At 43.5% G+C, this 18690-nt stretch overlaps 1 protein-coding gene across 1 annotated transcript in view; it reads left to right on the top strand.

The window, feature by feature from the left end:
- Positions 1-18690, top strand: part of LOC124775607 — a 237383-nt gene that overhangs the window by 176741 nt on the left and 41952 nt on the right. Inside the window, exons 14-15 of the mRNA XM_047250436.1 lie at positions 4559-4673; positions 14015-14204. Of these exons, the coding sequence (XP_047106392.1) occupies positions 4559-4673; positions 14015-14204 (305 nt within the window). The remainder of the gene's footprint in view (positions 1-4558; positions 4674-14014; positions 14205-18690) is intronic.

Below are 18690 nucleotides of genomic sequence, written 5' to 3'. Positions count from 1 at the left end.
CGACGGGAATTAACAACTCTGAACGCGGAATGGTAGTTGAAGCTAGACACATGGGACATTCCATTTCGGAAATCGTTAGGCGGTTCAGTATTCCGAGGTCCACAGTATCAAGAGTGCGTCGACAATACCAAATTTCAGGCATTACCTCTCACCATGGACAATGCAGAGGCCGACGACCTTCACTTAACGACCAAGAGCAGCAGTGTTTGCGTACAGTTTTCAGTGCTAAGAGACAAGCAAAAAGGTGTGAAATAACCGCAGAAACCACTGTGGGACGTACGACGAACGTATCCGTTATGCTAGTGCGGGGTAATTTGTCGTTAATGGGCTACGGAAGCAGACGACAACGTGAGTGGCTTTGCTAATGGCACGACATCGCTTTCAGAGTGTCTCTTGGGCTCGTGAACAAATCGATTGGACCCTAGCAGACTGAAAAACCCTGACCTCTTCAGATGAGTTTGGATTACAGTTGTGAAGAATTGATGGTAGGGTTCGAGAGTGGCGCAGACCCCACGAAGTCTTGGATCCAAGTTGTCAACAAGGCACTGTGCAAGCTGGTGATGGCTCCATAACGGTGTGGGATGTGTTGACATGGAATGTACTGGATCGTCTGGTTGTTCAGCTACTTGGAGACCATTTATAGGTATCATGTACTTAAACAACAATGGAATTTTTATGGATGACAATGCGCTATGTCACTGGGCCACAAGTTTTTGCGACTGGTTTGAAGAACATTCTGAACAATTTGAGCGAATGGTTTGGCCACCCAGAACGCCCGTCATGAATCCCATCGAATATCTATTGGACGTGATCGAAAGGTCAGTTCGTGCACAAAATCCTGCACCGGTAATAATTTCGCAGTTATGGACAGCTCTAGAGCTGTATTTTCCCATACGACCATTTCACCAGTGTACCGGGAATATCACGAATTCAGTAAAACATCAAATCCCCGACATCTTTGCAGCCGGAAAAAGATTCTGCAACAATGGGACCAACGACGACTGAAGAGAATCATTAACGTAAAAGAAGTGCAACCCTTCCGCAAATTGCTGCAGATTTCAATGCTGGGCCATCTAAAAGTGTCAGCGTGCGAACCATTCAGCGAAACATCATCGATATCGACTTTCAGGGCCGAAGGCCCACTCGTGTACCCTTGATGACTGCACGACACAAACCCTTCACGCTTTGCCTGGGCTCGTCAACACCGACATTGGATTGTTGATGACTGATCGGACGAGTCTCGTTTCGAATTGTATCGAACGGATGTACGTGTACGGGTATGGAGACAACCTCATGAATCCATGGACCCTGAATGTCAGCAGGGGACTGTTCAAGCTGGTACAGGCTCTGTAATGGTATGAGGTGTGCGCAGCTGGAGTGACTTGGGACCCATGATACGTCTAGATACGACTCTGACAGGAGACACGTACGTAAGCATCCTGTCTGATCACCTGTATCCATTCATGTTCATTGTGCATTCCGACGGACTTGGAAAATTCCAGTAGGACAATGAGACACCCCCACATGTCCAGAATTGCTACAGAGTGACTCCAGGAACACTCTTCTGAGTTTAAACACTTCTGCTGGCCACCAAACGCCTCAGACATGAGCATTATTGAGCATAGAAGTCTGTGTCTGGAACCTTCATACACGAAGGTAACAGAGCATCACATTCATAGATGTCAATGCCTGTCTATGCAGCAACTAGCTCCATCTTCTCCACTGTCAATCACGGCAATCAGTCGCAATCGCTGAATAACAAACATTGAGAGATGTTTCGCCTACAATCCGTCAGCGTACAAAGTCACTTTTGCTGGCGAAAGGGTGGCCTAGTGACAGGCGTCGACGCCTATAACTTAGGCGCACTGTAGCGTCGTTGGATGTCCTCAAGGCGCCATCTACAACCCCTCGACTTTTGTCGCAACATTTCTGGGGCACTTTGTATATGCAGGGTGTCTTTTCTAAGGGTTGTCAGACGCATTTTCTCTGGTGTTTCGGTAGATGTTTTGTGAGTCAGCCGAAACAAATACTGCTCGTCTTACATGTGACGTCCAGCGCGCACTGAATGTGTCGGTTTGACACGTAAAATTCCGCTTTAAAAATAATTTTGTTTAAAACGGGAAACAAACCAACGATTTCCGTCAACACTGGCAGTCGCATGAGAGATGCGATGAGCAGTGTTTGTTTGGGCTGATTCCAGATACACACAGAAAAAACGAAATTGAAAATATGTGTCAAAAAATGAGAGGAAAAGCGCCTCAGGCCTCTTAGGAGAGACAGTCTGTATATTTCAAACTAATAGTAATACCTAAATATACGAATAAACTACATAAAGTTTAAATACTTCGCTCTAGAAAGACGTCTGCTATCCAAGAACATACGTTTCCATTAACTTTCCAGCAGCTATAAAAAGTTTATTTTTTCATAAATTCAATTTAAACAAAAGCCAAAAATTTTTATTGCTGACCAGCTCGTTCGAAACCATATTGCAGTAGAACTTAATTACGTATATAATATTGATAATATCAGACGACGTGAGTGTTACGTAAAATGTGACTTTATGACCATCTTTACATTCGTAATGTGATGAGTGAAAATAGGTGTGGTAAAGTAATTTTCTATTTGATGACGCATGGCTTCGTTAGCCCAAGAATTATCATATGTATCTTACTGCTTTATACATTTACATGTTTATGACAGGTTTATTATTCCATCTCAGATGAAATAACTTCAAGCTTCTTTTACTTATTCATATCCATGAGGGCCGTTTAACTAAGGATGGAAGGTACTTAAACATATATATCTTTTACTGTAAATACGTGCTATGTATTAAACTTCGTGGCAGATTAAAACAGTGTACCGAGCCGAAAGTCGAACTTGGAGCTTTTGCCTCTCGTCGGCATGCGCTCTACCAACTGAGCTACCCAAGCACGGCACACGTCCCGTCTTTACAACTTTCCTCCCACCAGTACCTCATATTCTATCTTCCAAACTTCACAGAAGTTCTCTTGCGAATCTTCCAGGACTACCACTCGTGGAAGAAAGGATGCTGCGGAGATATGTATTATGTAACCTGTGTTGTTGTTTTATGAATTGTTGTATATTCTTGCGTCTAAATATCCTCTCAGTCATGCGACTGGACTCGTGATTTCCTGTCAGTGAGGTCACAGTTAGTAGTAATTGATGGAAAGTCACTTAGTAAAACGGAAGTGATATCTGGCGTTCCCCAGGGTAGTGTTATAGGGTCTCTGTTGTTACATATCTATATAAATGATTTATGAGACAATCTGAGCAGCTGGCTTAGGTTATTTGCAGATGATGCTGTCTTGTATCTTCTAGTAAAGTCATCAGAAGATAAAAAATGCAAAACGAGTATAAAAATATATCTGCGTGGGGGTAAAACTGGCAATTAACCCTAAATAATGAAAAGGGCGAGATCGTGGACATGTGTTAAAAGGAATCTTTTAAACTTCGATTACACGATAAATCAACCAAATCTCATGGCCATACATTCACTAAATACCTAGGAATTACAATCATTAACAATTTAAATAGGAAAGGGCACACAGAAAATGTTGTGGGGAAGGCGAACCAAATACTGCACTTTATTGGCAGAACACTTAGAAGGTGCGCCATATCTACTAAACAGACTGCCTACCCTACGCTTGTCCGTCGCTTTTTGGAATACTGCTTCATAGTGTGGATCCTTACCGGATAGAGTTAACGGAGTACATCGAGAAAATTCAAAGAAGACCAGCACGTTTAATATAATCGAGAAATAGGTGAGAGATCGTGACGGACATGATACAGAATTTGGGGTGGACGTCATTAAAACGTAGGCGTGGTTGCTAATGTTGTTCAGATGGTTTCAGTTAAACGTCCGTGTTCGGTTTGTATGAGCAATAAATAGTATATAGCTTAGGGCATAGCCTACAGTTACTGTAATTAGTTATAATACGACTATAGTATAGTCATGTAGCGGGATCTTCTCAAGAAATTTCGATCACCAGTTTTCTCCTATGAAGGTGAAAATACTTTGTTGAGGCCGACCTACATAGGAAGAAACGATCATCGTAATAAAACAAGGAAAATAAGAGCTCGCACGGAAAGAGATAAGTGTTCATTTTTTCTGCACGCTGTTGGAGAGTGGAATAATACACAGTTATTGTGAAGGTGGATCGATGAACCATCTGACAGGTACTTAAGTGTGACTTACAGAGAATCGATGCAGATGTAGATCCGTTCACAATGGTTCTATGGAACAAAAAGTACATCGAATGTATTGGTTACCAATATTTGAGTTTAAAATACATCACTATGCACTTTTGTCAGCTTCATAGGAAGTATATGCAGATCAAAATTATGTAGTTAACATCTTATTTCTTCCACTGTGCTGTAAGAGCTAATAAATATCGTATTGGCGAGAGTAAAGCCAGTAATTCTGTTTCATTATCACTGTTATTTACATCTAACTGACTTTATGCGTGTTATACATGTGGAAGTGTGTGAGATGATTACAAGGCAGCAGCCTGCATTAAGTGTGACGGCTGTGCTGCAGGTGGACCCGCAGTGGGAGTTCCCGCGCTCTCGCCTGCTGCTGGAGAAGACGCTGGGAGAGGGAGAGTTCGGCCGCGTGTTGCGCGCCAGGGCCATCGACATCGCCGGCGTCACGGGTGAGGACAACGTCTGCAGCAGCTCACTAACCGATCAAACAACGTTTACAGCGCCTGTATAACTTAGAACAGGGGAGGACGTTCACGGGCAAGAGTGCGAATGCGCCCAGCCTCGCTTCACCTTTTCCCCACCGCCACGTCACGCTCTCTGACCGCGAGGAGGAGGAAGAGGGGAAAACTGCGAACGCGTAACATTTAATCGGCAGACCACTTGCACTGCATACTACTTCGTTTTACATTTCACATTTCTCAACAACATAGGCCACAAACAAAACAAATTGCCAGTATTATTTAATTATTTTTGGCGCGCTGAAGACATAATATAATTTTTACCTGGTACAGACCGTTGGTACACAAAAAAACGCAGACAGTTTCATTGATTTTCGCACTCATGTTACCACAAAATTTTGATTTATTTAGTTTCATAGTCGAGAAACTGTATTTCACACAAATATTTCGATCGAAATATTGTAGCACTTTTGCAGCCTCATTATGGACATTGGAAACTCTACCTGAGGAAAGCAATGTAGACGTTCTGGACAGTTTTAAGGTAAAAGAATTTGTCATTAAGACGGGAATTACCTCGCAGATCAGTCAGCTACATCTGAACATGCATAGCGACTCTTTCAACTGAAACGGCAAACGGTCTCGGAAACAGCTGGGAAACTGGTAAGGTTGACAGTGTGCTCAAAATCTGTGTGGAATTTTTCTTTCAAGACGACAACAAATTCTCCAGACTTCGCGTGTTCGTTAACGCCATTGAACTTAGCAAACAAGACTGTCTTTGTCAGAATGTGTCCTTTGTAAAACGCGATTTTCTTGTTAAATATGTCCACATCAAATCAGAAAGGAGTTACCTTGCGATTTCTTACTGTGGGCAGTGTGCAGTCAAAAATTGTTCAAGGCACTAAGGGACTTAACTTTAGAGGTCATCAGTCTCCTAGAACTACTAAAGCCTAACTATTTCTATGTTCTAGGGGACAGATGACCCCAGAGGTTGAGTCCCATAGTCCTCAGAGCCATTTGAACCATTTTGAACCTAACTAACGTAAGGACATCACACACATCCTTGCCCGAGGCAGGATTCGAACCTGCGACCGTAGCGGTCACGCGGTTCCAGGCTGTAGCGCCTAGAACCGCTCGGCCACTCCAGCCGGCCGTGTGCAGCCAAGCGCACTTAAAATGCGAAATCTGCACTCTATCTTGGATGTCCTAGTTTTCGTTCCTGCGCTCTTTTTTCGTTCATAATTTTTCAGTCGAAAAATCGTTCCAGACATGCCCCTTGACGTTACAGTAATATGTGGAATCTCCATTCTCTTCGCTCAGTTCCACTGTAAACTGTTGCAATTGACAATGGAATAATGCATACCACGTCAGAAATTTCACTATTCGTACCGTCAATTTCTTCACGTCCTCCACGCCTACAAATTGAGCTCGAAGTGCTTTGTGATATACAGAACAATGAATCCTATCTGTCGATCATTGTAAGTTTCTGGTCTTTCATTTTCAATTAAATCATAAATTCTTTCTGTTTGATACTGTAACGTCATTTCATAGCAAATACGCAGTACCCGCCGTTTATCCTCTTCCTCTGTTATTCCCATGCATCTCTAAGGATTACCTGCGGCCCACATACACTGAACGCATGAGGTTTAGTACGCTGCGGCTGGTCCTGCCTTAGAACGTGCGTGAGCTTAGACTCAAGGGAATCAGAAAATGATAGACAAAGCCTTACGAAGCTAAACAGAAACCTGGAGAGGAATTCCGTCATGAGCAAGACACTGTTTCATAGTTTTGTTTCACCTAGACATGTTTCAGCAATTTATGTAATATGTACAGGGGTTTTTTCACAATTGTTGTTACATGTTAACCTCACATGTCGGTTATACAGCTCAAAAATATTTATATTTGAAAACGGAACGATTATTAAGTGCTAAGTATGTTACAGTGGTTTCCACAGCACTAGAAAGTTAAGACATATGTCACGGAGTTTAGACATTACATGTAGTCCATGTACGATATGTTTAAAGATTTTAGTTTGTTTACATACCTCACATAACGTGTATGGAAGTAGCTTTAAACCTATCATGCAGTCTGCGGCTTGGTACCTACAAACAACGAAATGTAATTGATGAATTCTTCTCGGGTTATCAGCTGAGTGGTGGCGTCGTCTTCGCCGGAAGATGATGGGTACGAAACTCATCGAAACCCTGCGACAAGACTACGGCACCACTCAGCTGGTAACCCGAGAAGAATTCATCTGTAGAACACGCCGAGAAAGACCGAAATCGCAACGAAACGTAATTTGTTTTTCTGTTTATTGTACATTTCCGACTGGGAATCGCTATATATCGCGTTATTTAGTGTGTTAGTTGCGATTTTTGATATTGTGTTTTTTATTTGCTTGTGTCCCGTTAACAAGGTTTTTCTGCTGTCGTTACACACACATTTTCTGTGGTTTGTCAACCAAGCACAGAGTTTCTGCCGCCATTTCACGTGTTGTTGTGTCTATGTGGTGTTCATTTGTTTCGTGTCGTGTTTATCTGTGGTGTGCAAGGGGCGAATTGAAAGTGTTGTTGGCGTTAGCACGCGCGCTCCGAGTTCTCTCCAGTAAACAGCGCGTAGTGCTGCTGCAATCTGCTCGGGTACGCAATTTGCAGGCAGCGGTGATCTGCAAGTGTTGGTGATGACGGACGAACACTACGAGACAGATCTTCAGAGTGTTTCAACTAAACCCGCGAGACGTCGCGAATGAACACAGCAGTGAAAATCGAAAATGATATATTTGCAGTATTTAGCTATACCTGGCAGCTACTTTTCTACATAGTAGACGTTTGTCGTAGCGTGGTACCAACTTTCCAATATCCTCATCATAGAGGCCAGTCGCCTGGGCTTTCATTGATTTCTCTAAGCTGGTCTGTACATTGTTGTCTATGTCAAAATGCTGTCCCCGTAACTAGTGTTTCATGTGAGCAAAGGATTGAAAATATGAGCGACCCATGTTCGTGCTGCGTGTTGGGTTATCAGACACTTCCCTACGAAAACGCTTGAGGTGCGTCTTTGTTGCAGCTGCTGTGTGCGGCCGAACATTGCCAAGAACAAGGACAATGCCTAATGACAACATTCCTCTTCGCTTCTTCTAAAGAGTCGCGCTGTGTGAGGCTGCAGCGATGGTCGAGCGACGTTCGATGAATCTCATCAACAAAACTCCTTTTCAGTCCCAGAACATACTGGCCATACAATTTCTGACGAACAAGGTTCGCTTGCATTTCTTTATTTACTCGGGAAGTGAGAATGTACCCACTTTTTTAATTGATCTTCTGTTTTTCCATTTCCGAAGTGGACCTACGTCTCGTCCCCTGTAATTATTCTGTTCAAAAAATCTGCTCCTTCATCATTGGTAGCGCTGGAGAACCGTTAAGACAGTGCCCACTCGCTTTGTTTTGTGATTGTCGGTCACCAGCTTGGGAAGCCATCTGGCATAGAGTTTTCGGTACTGAAATCTCTCACTCACGGTAATATAGAGAGCAGACCTTGAAATTTTGGAAAACGAATCATCAACACAAACATTATGAACCGACGTTTCTTTCGAATCGCCTGATCCGCTCGCCGAATAAGTTGTCCCATTCCTGACCCCCTGCAACGTGAATGTCATGTACGTCATGCTTCCAGGTTCCTGTACTATTACCGCACTTTGCTGTCATTCATGAAAGTTTCACCGTCCACATTACTCATTCATCTACGATTTTCAGCTGCGTTGCACTCCTCCACATAAAGCAATCAAATTGCAGCACGCACTTCACACTTGTCTGGAGGCGCTATTTTTCTAGTCATGTATACGTTCTCAGAACGGACAAGTGCCACGAGACGCGATGGACGGGCGTACTAGAGACACTACGCAAAACGCAAAAATGAGATTTTCACTATGGTTCTGTGTTTGCGACTTCAAAAGGCGCTCACATAATCCCTATGCAATAAAGAAGTGTTTACGTGTCACGATGAATTTTAAACCACCTTTCATGCAAATTACATTGCGTTAAAAGTGTGCATGATATAAAAAACTGCAGTCAGATGTGGAATGTGCCCAAAAAACAATGAAATTGAGCTATTGCTAACGAAAAGTCATAAATTTTTTTAGGCTGGTGTGTAACTGTCCATCTATATTCAATGCTGTTTGCTTACTTACTTAGTGCCTAGGGTCGGAGGGGAGAATGGAGAGGGGAACTAGAGTTTAACGCCCGTCGACAATGAGATAATTAGAGATGGAGCACATTCGCGGATTACGGAAGGAAGGAGTAGTCCTATTAAAAGGAACTGTCCTGGCATTTGCCTTAAGCGATTTAGGGAAACCACGGGAAACCTAAGTCTGGCTTGCACGGGGCTTTGAACCATCGTTTTCCCGAATGCGAGTCCAGTCTGCTAACCACTGCACCACCTCTCTCGGTGCTTAGTCTCCTCATCCCAAAAACTACGTCGGTTTTTGGCCAATTCAAATAGCCCCCTCCCTCTCCTTGGCATCTTCTTCCCTCGCTCAAACTATATGAACATCCTTGGCCATCTCTTCTCTCCATCTTTCTTCTCTCTCAATCTTGATCTTTCCTTCTCCTATAGCCACGGACGGCCCTTCTCAGTCTCCTTGTCGTAGCTTCCGCAACAGCATCTGGCTCACTGTATATTTACCGGCCTGAGTGGCCGAGCGGTTCTAGGTGCTTCAGTCTGGAACCGCGAGACAGCTACGGTCACAAGTTCGAATCCTGCCTCGGGCATGGATGTGTGTGATGTCCTGAGGTTGGTTAGCTTTAAGTAATTCTAAGTTCTAGGGGACTGATGACCTCCGGTGTTAAGTCCCATAGTGCTCAGAGCAATTTTTTTCATTGTGTATTTCAGTGACCGCTATGTTCTTTCTCCTTCGCCATTCTTCACCTTCATAGGCTACTCAAAATATTTTTCACAGGATTTTATTTTCAAAATCCTCTATCTTTCTCTCTGTAGACTATTCTTCATAGTTCTGTCCGATAGAGTAATACACACATCAGAAAAAGTTTTACATCACCCCAGTTTCCAGAACTCCTGAAGATAGTCGTTGACTGTGGCAGACACAGTCCCTTTGACTGTTCAGAGATGTCAATAAACCCGCCCAAAGACGTAAACAACCATGGATGATCTGCACCTATTAGACGGAGGGGTCCGACAGCCGACCAGTTCCAGTCATTCCACCAGGAAGGAGGTACACGGCTTGTGTTGTCTGTAGTTCAACCATGCCTAGACGGTCAATACCGCGGTCCGATCGCGTCCGCATTGTTACTTTGTGCCAGGAGGGGCTCTTAACAAGGGAAGTGTCTAGGCGTCTGGGAGTGAACCAACGCGAATTTTTTCGGAACTGGAGGAGATACAGAGAGACAGGAACTGCCGATGACATTCCTCGCTCACGCCGCCCACGCTACTGCAGTGGATGACCCTACTTACGAATTATGGTTCGGAGGAACCCTGACAGCAACGCCACCATGTTGAATAATGCTTTTCGTGCAGCCACAGGACGTCATATTACGACTCAAACTGTGCGCAATAGGCTGCAAGATGCGCAGCTTCACTGCCGACGTCCATGGCGAGGTCCAACTTTGCAACCACGACGCCATGCAGCGCGATACAGTTGGCCCCAACAACATGCCGAATGGACCGCTCAGGATGGCATCACGTTCTCTTCACCGGTGAGTGTATGTCTTCAACCAGACAATCGTCGGAGTCGTGTTTGGAGACAACCCGGTCAGGTTGAACGCCTTAGATACACTGCCCAGCGAGTGCAGCAAGGTGGAGGTTCCCTGCTGTTTTGGGGTGGCATTATGTGGGACCAACGTACGCCGCTGATGGTCATGTAAGGCGCCGTAACGGCTGTACGATACGTGAATGTAATCCTCCGACCGATAGTGCAACCATATCGGTAGCATATTGGCGAGGCATTCGTCTTCATGGACGAAAATTCGTGCCCCCATCGTGCACATCTTGTGAATGACTTCCTTCAGAGTAACGACATCGCTCGACTAAATTGGCCAGCGTTTTATCCAGACATGAACCCTATCGAACATGCCTGGGATTGATTGAAAAGGGCTGTTTATGGGTGACGTGACCCACCAACAACTCTGAGAGATCTACGTCGAATCGCCGTTGAGGAGTGGGACACGTGGACCAACAGTGCCTCAATGAACTTGTGGATAGTATGCCACGACGAATACAGGCATGCATCAATGCAAGAGGACCTGCTACTGGGTATTAGAGGTACTAGTGTGTGAGCAATGTGGACCACCACCTCTGGAGGTCTCACTGTATGGTGGTACAACATACAATGTGTGGTTTTCATGAGCAATAAAAAGGGCGGAAATGATGTTTATGTTCATCTCTATTCCAATTTTCTGTACAGGTTCCGAAACTCTCGGAGCCTAGGTGATGCAAAACTTTTTTTGATGTGTGTACTTGTTTGATTAGAGTTTTATATATCCTTATTTCGGTTGCTCTTGAAAAAATTTTGAATAACAGTAAATTTTTGAGTGAGTATGATACTCTCTATGTCGCTTTGCTCCTCGCTTCTATTTCTTGGCTCTCATAATTTCTGTTGTTTGCAAGCGCGGCCAGATATTTAAGTTCACCTATTACTTCAAACATATAGTTATGAATCTTAACCGTTTCACGCCTTTTTTTCTAGTTTATTTCTGCCTTCATGAATTCTATTTACTCGTTATTTAACTCTAATCCATCGTCCTTTGATTTTTTTTTAGCTAGCTTTCTTGCTAGTATTTTGAGGTCACTAGATTTTCAACGATTTGTAATACATTATCTGCAAAGGCTAGTGAACTTATATTTATTCCTAAACTGTCTCTTCTGCCTTTCTTGCTGAAGCAAGTGCTTACTGTATTATAATGTTGAATAAGAGGGATAACATACCATCTCCTTAACAGACTCCTGTTTTTATATGGGAAGCCTTGCAGTGTTCTTCATCCATTTCCACTATCCTTTTCGAGCCTTCCAGTGTAACGTTTACAATGTTTGTAATCTTCTTTGCTTTTCTAACGTTTAGCATTTTCTCTCACAGCATTTTTCTGTATGCTAATCTAGGTTTTCTTGAGATCAACAAAGAATATCGCCAATATTTTGTTGGTTTTGCAGTGTTTTGATACGGCTTGTTTCAGTACAAATATCTGGTCAGTGGTGTATCTGTTCTTCACAAATCCCGCGCGTTTTTCATCCATTACTTTTTTAAAAAATGTTTCCAATTTTTTCTAGAGAATTCTGGAATATACTTTGTTGGCTGCGCTGATTAATGAGATGCTTTTATAAGTACTGCATTGCTGTTTATCGCCCTTTTTATGGACCGGTACCATGACCGCTTCTGCCCATCCAGTCTAAAGTCTGAAATTCTTTCTTCGACCCAAATATTGGTCACTAATTCGTGTATTTGTTTCCAAACTGTATCTCCTCCCTTGTTAAGTAGTTTAGTTCCTGTTACATCTCACCCTAGAGCTTTGTTGTTGTTTAGTATTTACAGTGCTTTTACTGTCTCTGATTGTCGACAATACAACTAAAGAACCTACGTTCTGGTATTTACGCCGTCCCTCCATTTCTGTACTTTCATCTTAAATATTTAGAAGCTCCTCAAAATATTCCTTCCAAATTTCCGTACCCTTTGTTCTTTTCAAATCTGTATTTCTATAACATGCACTACTGGCCATTAAAACTGCTACGCCACAAAGACGACGTGCTACAGACGAGAAATTTAACCGACCGAAAGAAGATGCTGTGATATGCAAATGATTAGCTTTTCCGAGCATTCACACAAGGTTGGCGCCGGTGGCGACACCTACAACGTGCTGACACGAGGAAAGTTTCCAACCGATTTCTTATACACAAACGGCAGTTGACTGGCGTTGCCTGGTGAAACGTTGTTGTGATGCCTCGTGTAAGGAGAAGAAATGCGTACCATCAAGTTTCCTACTTTGATAAAGGTCGGATTGTAGCCTATCGCGATTGCAGTTTATCGTATCGCGACATTGCTGCTCGCGTTGGCCTAGGTCCAATGACTGTTTAGGAGAATATGGAATCGTTGGGTTCAGGAGGGTAATACGGAACGCCGTGCTGGATCCCAACGGCCTCGTATCACTAGCAGTCGAGACGACACGCATCTTATCCGCATGGCTGAAACGGCTCGTGCAGCCACGTATCGATCCCTGAGTCAAGAGATGGGGACGTTTGCAAGACAACAACCATGTGCACGAACAGTTCGACGACGTTTGCAGCAGCATGGACTATCAGCTCGGAGACCATGGCTACGGTTACCCTTGACGCTGCATCACAGACAGGAGCGCCTGCGGTGGTGTACTCAACGACGAACCTGGGTGCACGAATGGCAAAACGTCATTTTTTCGGATGAATCTGGGTTCTGTTTACAGCATCATGATGGTCGCATCCGTGTTTGGCGACATCGCGGTGAACGCACATTGTAAGCGTGTATTCGTCATCTACATAATGGCGTATCACCCGGCGTGATGGTATGGGGTGCCATTGGTTAAACGTCTCGGTCACCTCTTGTTCTCATTGACGGCACTTTAAACAGAGTAGGTTACATTTCAGATGTGTTACGACACGTGGCTCTACCCTTCATTCGATACCTGCGAAACCCTACGTTTCAGCAGGATAATGCACGACCGCATGTTGCAGGTCCTGTATGGGCCTTTCTGGATACAGAAAATGTTCGACTGCTGCCCTGGCCAGCACATCCTCCAGATCCCTCACGAACTGAAAACGTCTGGTCAATGGTGGCCAACTGGCTCGTCACAATACGCCACTCACTACTCTTTATGAACTATGGTATCGTGTTGTAGCTGCACGGTCAGCTGTACCTGTACGCGCCATCCATGCTCTGTTTGACTGAATACCCAGGCGTATCAAGGCCGTTATTACGGCCAGAGGTGGTTGTTCTGGGATGCATGCATACAAATTGCGTGAAAATGTAATCACATGTCAGTTCTAGTATAATATATTTGTGCAATGAATACCCGTTCATCATCTGCATTTCTTCTTGGTGTAGCAATTTTAATGGCCAGTAGTGTACACCTGTAATATATATGATATATCGTTTTCTGAAGAACGTGGCTGATTTGTAGAAATCTCTTGGATTCCATGTAGTTTTATCCTCTCCTGCTCTTTTAATTAGTCCACATGTTCTCTCTTTTTTTCTTCTGAGAACATATTTGGCTTGTCTATTAGCATTTTTATTTGCTTCTTTGGTTGGAATCTTCCCGTTGTTTGAGTTTCAGTAATTTGGAAACAAGTAATTGATGTCGGCCTGCCAGGTGCGACGACGGTGGCGGTGAAGACGCTGAAGGAGGGCGCGGGCGCCAGCGAGCAGCAGGCGCTGCTGTCGGAGTACGAGCTGCTGAAGGCGGTGTCGCACCCGCACGTGGTGCGCCTGCTGGGCGCCTGCACCTCGCCCGCCGGCCCGCTCTACCTCATCATCGAGTTCGCCGAGCACGGCTCCCTCAGGTACGCGCCGGCTGCGCAGCGCTGTTCCTCCGCTCGCTCAATCGGCGGGGCTACGGCCGACTCAGGGGCCGTTCTGGCTCTCGTAAAAGCTGATTGCGGGGCTCGTCCAATTTCCTCACGGACGCTGCCAGCGTCAGACCTGACGAGGGCTAGGGAGGGCAGAAATCCGTGACGTCAGTGTTGTGCAGAGGCACCGACGAAGGTGTTTCAGGACGGTCGTGCGAATGTCCAACATTATGTGACAAAAAAACTTTTCGAATACTTAGCTATCCGGCTCCAAAGTAGACTGATGTTGCTAAACATTTCACTGGCTTGTTCCTTCCATAAAGCCACAATCAACCCACATTTCCTACATTTATCCTCATCCCAGTGTAAATGAGCTAACGTATTGTCTCCAACGATCTGTTGATCAATAGTCCCAAAACTTTTTCTCTCCTTCTGTGCTTGGTATTCTTTCCACGGATGAGTAATAATAAGCGTCATCTGTCATTAGGCCCATCGACTCTAATCAACTTCTAGATAATCGAAATGTTTCGGATTTTGTTTCAGTTATTCCTAAGCGTTTGCATAAGATCTGTGGGATGTGACAACTGAAAACTTCTGGCACAACGTACGAATATGATTTTGTCAACGGCTTTCTAAAAAAGACGGCGGATGATTATAGATCGCTGCAGGGCTCCCTCTTCCCTCGAGGTAGGAAACTGCTCCTAAACATAGAAAAATAAGCAGTGCTGAATGTTGGTGCGAAAACTCTTTCACTAACGACAAAAGAATGTGTACACATATGATGTGCTGTCGTCAAAATAATCTCGTGACAATCCCCTATTTTTAAAAACTTCCGTAGGTTATCAGCCACCAGTTCAGATATACAAGTACTGATTGATTCCGTCAGGCTTTGAGGAAGAGGTTGACGAATTATGTTCGCGACTCGAAATATTAGAATCTTGAAGACTGTGAGAAAACATTGTGAAGTATGAAAAAAGAGATTGAGAGGCCAGGAGTAGAGATTAATGACACAAAGTAAGAAAAACCATATAGGAAAGTGGATAACAGTACCAGAGAATATAAGCAATATAGTGTCTACACTGATGAGCCAAAACATTATGGCCACCGCCCACCGCGAGGTGGAATGCCTCCTGGTGGTGTTGCAGGCACATGACGCCGTAAGGAAAGAATGTAAACGGAAGAGAGAGGAATGGGCAGTGATAGCCAAGATACGAGCCGCAAATGCGGAAATACACTGATATAAGCAGTTTTGACAAAGGATTAATTTTGTGGCTCTACGACTGGAAACGAGAATCTCTGAAACGGTGAAGTTGGTCGGCTGTTTGCGTACTACTGTCGTGAGCACCTATCGAAAGTGGTTGAAGGATGGTCAAATAACGAGTTGGCCGTATGGAACTGGACGTGCACTTCTCATCACAAAACGTAGAAGTCGGTTCCCACACTGTGTAAGCCAGAATAGGCAGCGATCTGTGGTAGATCTGACGCCAGACTACAGTGCTGGTGTAGGCATAAGTGTTTCGGGGCACACCATTCAAACGCCATTGTTGAACATAGAGCTCCACATCACATAATCCCCACGTGTTGTGTGCTGACCCAACAACATCATCAGTTACCATTGTAGTGGGCACTGCATCGAGTTTACACCGTGGAGTAATAAAGGAATTGCATTTCTTGTTACACCAAGTGGATGCCTGTGTCCTTAAACGCCGTCATCCACTCAGTCGACCCCATTGTATAATAATCACACATGTGATCGCTCTAAGTTTGTGGTTATAGCTTGATACCAGTGCCTACCAATTTTAATTGTATATCACAGCACTGAGGATGGTCATTAAGTGGCGGAAAATCGATTTTGCTGACAATAAAACAACAAAATACGGCCAGTGCTGATTTTCCTTCCAAGCTTATCCACTATTTGGTCGTGGTACACACAACACTCCATGGAGTCGCCAATCAACTTACAATCTTGTTATATGAGTGTATTGAAAAAGGGTAAGGGAGATGAGTCGATGAAAATCAGTTAGCCTTAAGCGATCACCACGTAGCAATAGATTATAATATATCAGCGGTTGTCAAGAAGATAATCACTAAAGGACATTAACGAATGAAATACTAGACTTCACATCACGTCCACTTGGTGATGGGAATTCGGATGATGACATACTAGTGATTAACAAGGTGAAGGTGCAAATTTGTCCTCTCGAACAACGCCTTTGGAAAGCGCATTATGCTGGGCATTGGAACCCCTTGATTGCACACCCAACAGATGCAGTTTTTCTCCAAGGATCCCAGAAAATAGTACATAATCTTTGTTTTGTAATGCTCTCATTTGGGTTACGATGAATCCACTAAGTTGCATTTCTATGATGCTGAGCCTTTAGAGACATGAATAAAATTCTGTCTACAAGTGTAGTGTGTGGTTGGTTCAAATGGCTCTGAGCACTATGGGACTCAACTGCTGAGGTCATTAGTCCCCTAGAACTTAGAACTAGTTAAACCTAACTAACCTAAGGACATCACAAACATCCATGCCCGAGGCAGGATTCGAACCTGCGACCGTAGCGGTCTTGCGGTTCCAGACTGCAGCGCCTTTAACCGCACGGCCACTTCGGCCGGCGTAGTGTGTGGATGCAATCCCAAAAGTTCTATGCCATATTCCCGAAAATACTCTACAACATCCAAGCTGGTATGGCTGCCATGGTTGTCAATAATAAAAGCTGTAATACTACTCACTGGTTTTGCATTTCGTAAAGTGCGAAGCCAGATCAGAAACAGTTCTTCAGTAATGTACCTCGATTGACTCATCTCTGTAATGGAACCAGCATGTAACTTTACCATGCAGAGTGCTGAAAGGAATGTTGTGTAATTCTGATGCAACTCGAAGGTTCCAATGTCCATCCATAACACTCTTTATTGCTTCATGCAATACAGAGAAACTCTTATTTATTGTAGATGCATCTTTTTTTGAGGCATCTAAGATAAAAAAATATAAGGATTTTCTTTAAAAATTTGTTTAAATTACTTATAGTAATTGTATATAAAATGTTTACAGTAACCAGCCTTGACGGACTAAATCAAAAAATTGCATCGATCGAAGTTGTTCTACGTTATCGAAATTCTACTTTTTTTCTTATCTAAAATGTGCTGTTGGTGAGAGTGAAATCACGAGTAAATAGTACTGAACTGTGCCAAGCGATGACAGCGTATGTCACACAGTCTTTCTCTGTAAATGTCTCGGAACAGGCGGGAACGGAAGGCAAGTTTCTAACCTCACTAATATAGATTTTACAAGCACATTTAAACTAGTCACTTTATAAGAGCGCATAAAACTTCACTTCTCAACAAGAACAAATTTATACGTGTATAGACGAAATAAATATTCCAGAATTCGAAACCAAAACAGCTGTTAGCATGAGTGACATAAAAGTAGATATCCTAGGTGTTGCGAAACAACTCAAATCACTTAAGAAAGGCAAGTCTTCCGGTGCAGATGGTATACCAATCAGGTTCCTCTCAGAGTATGCAGCCACAATAGCGCCTTTCTTAGAAACCATATACAACCGCTCACTTGATGAATGGTCTGTTCCTAAAGACTGGAAAGTAGCACAGGTCACACCAATATTCAAGAAAGGAAATAGGAGTAATCCATTGAAATACAGACCCACATCACTGACCTCAATTTGCCGTAAGATTTTGGAGCATGTACTGTACTCGAACATTATGAATCACCTTGAAGAAAATTTATTGATACATAATCAACACGGATTCAGAAAATGTAGTTCTTTTGCAACACAGCTAGCTCTTTATTCCCATGAAGTAATGAGCGCTGTCGACAAGGGATCTCATATCGATTCCATATTCCTAGATTTCCAGAAGGCTTTTGATACCATTCCTCACACTCGACTATTAATCAAATTGCCATGGAATATCGTCTCAGTTGTGTGACTGGATTCATGATTTCCTCTCAGAGACGTCACAGTTCGTTGTAATAGACGGTAAACCATCGAGTAGAACAGAAGTGATATCTGGCGTTCCGCAAGATAGTGTCATAGACCCTCTGATGTTCCTGATTTACACAGATGATCTAGGTGATAATCTGAGCAGCCCCCTTAGATTGTGTGCAGATGACGCTGTAATTTACCATCTAGTAAAATCATTAGACGATCAATTCCAATTACAAAATGATCTAGAGAGAATTTCTGTATAGTGCGAAAAGTGGCAATAAGCACTAAAGAAAGAAAAGTGGGAGGTCATCCACATGGGTACTAAAAGAAATCCGATAAATTTTGGGTATACGATAAATCGCACAAATCTAAAAGCTGTCATTTCGACTAAATTCCTGGGAATTACAATTACGAGCAACTTAAATTGGAAAGACCACATAGATAATAAAGTGGGGAAGGCGAAACAAAGACTACGCTTTGTTGGCAGAACACTTAGAAGATGCGACAAACCCTACATTACCCTTGTCCGTCCTCTG

The sequence above is a fragment of the Schistocerca piceifrons genome, chromosome 2 (genome assembly GCF_021461385.2).
Source record: "Schistocerca piceifrons isolate TAMUIC-IGC-003096 chromosome 2, iqSchPice1.1, whole genome shotgun sequence".
Taxonomy (NCBI): domain Eukaryota; kingdom Metazoa; phylum Arthropoda; class Insecta; order Orthoptera; family Acrididae; genus Schistocerca; species Schistocerca piceifrons.
The sequence above is the reverse complement of the archived record's forward strand: the minus strand, read 5'-3'. Positions and strand labels throughout refer to the sequence as shown.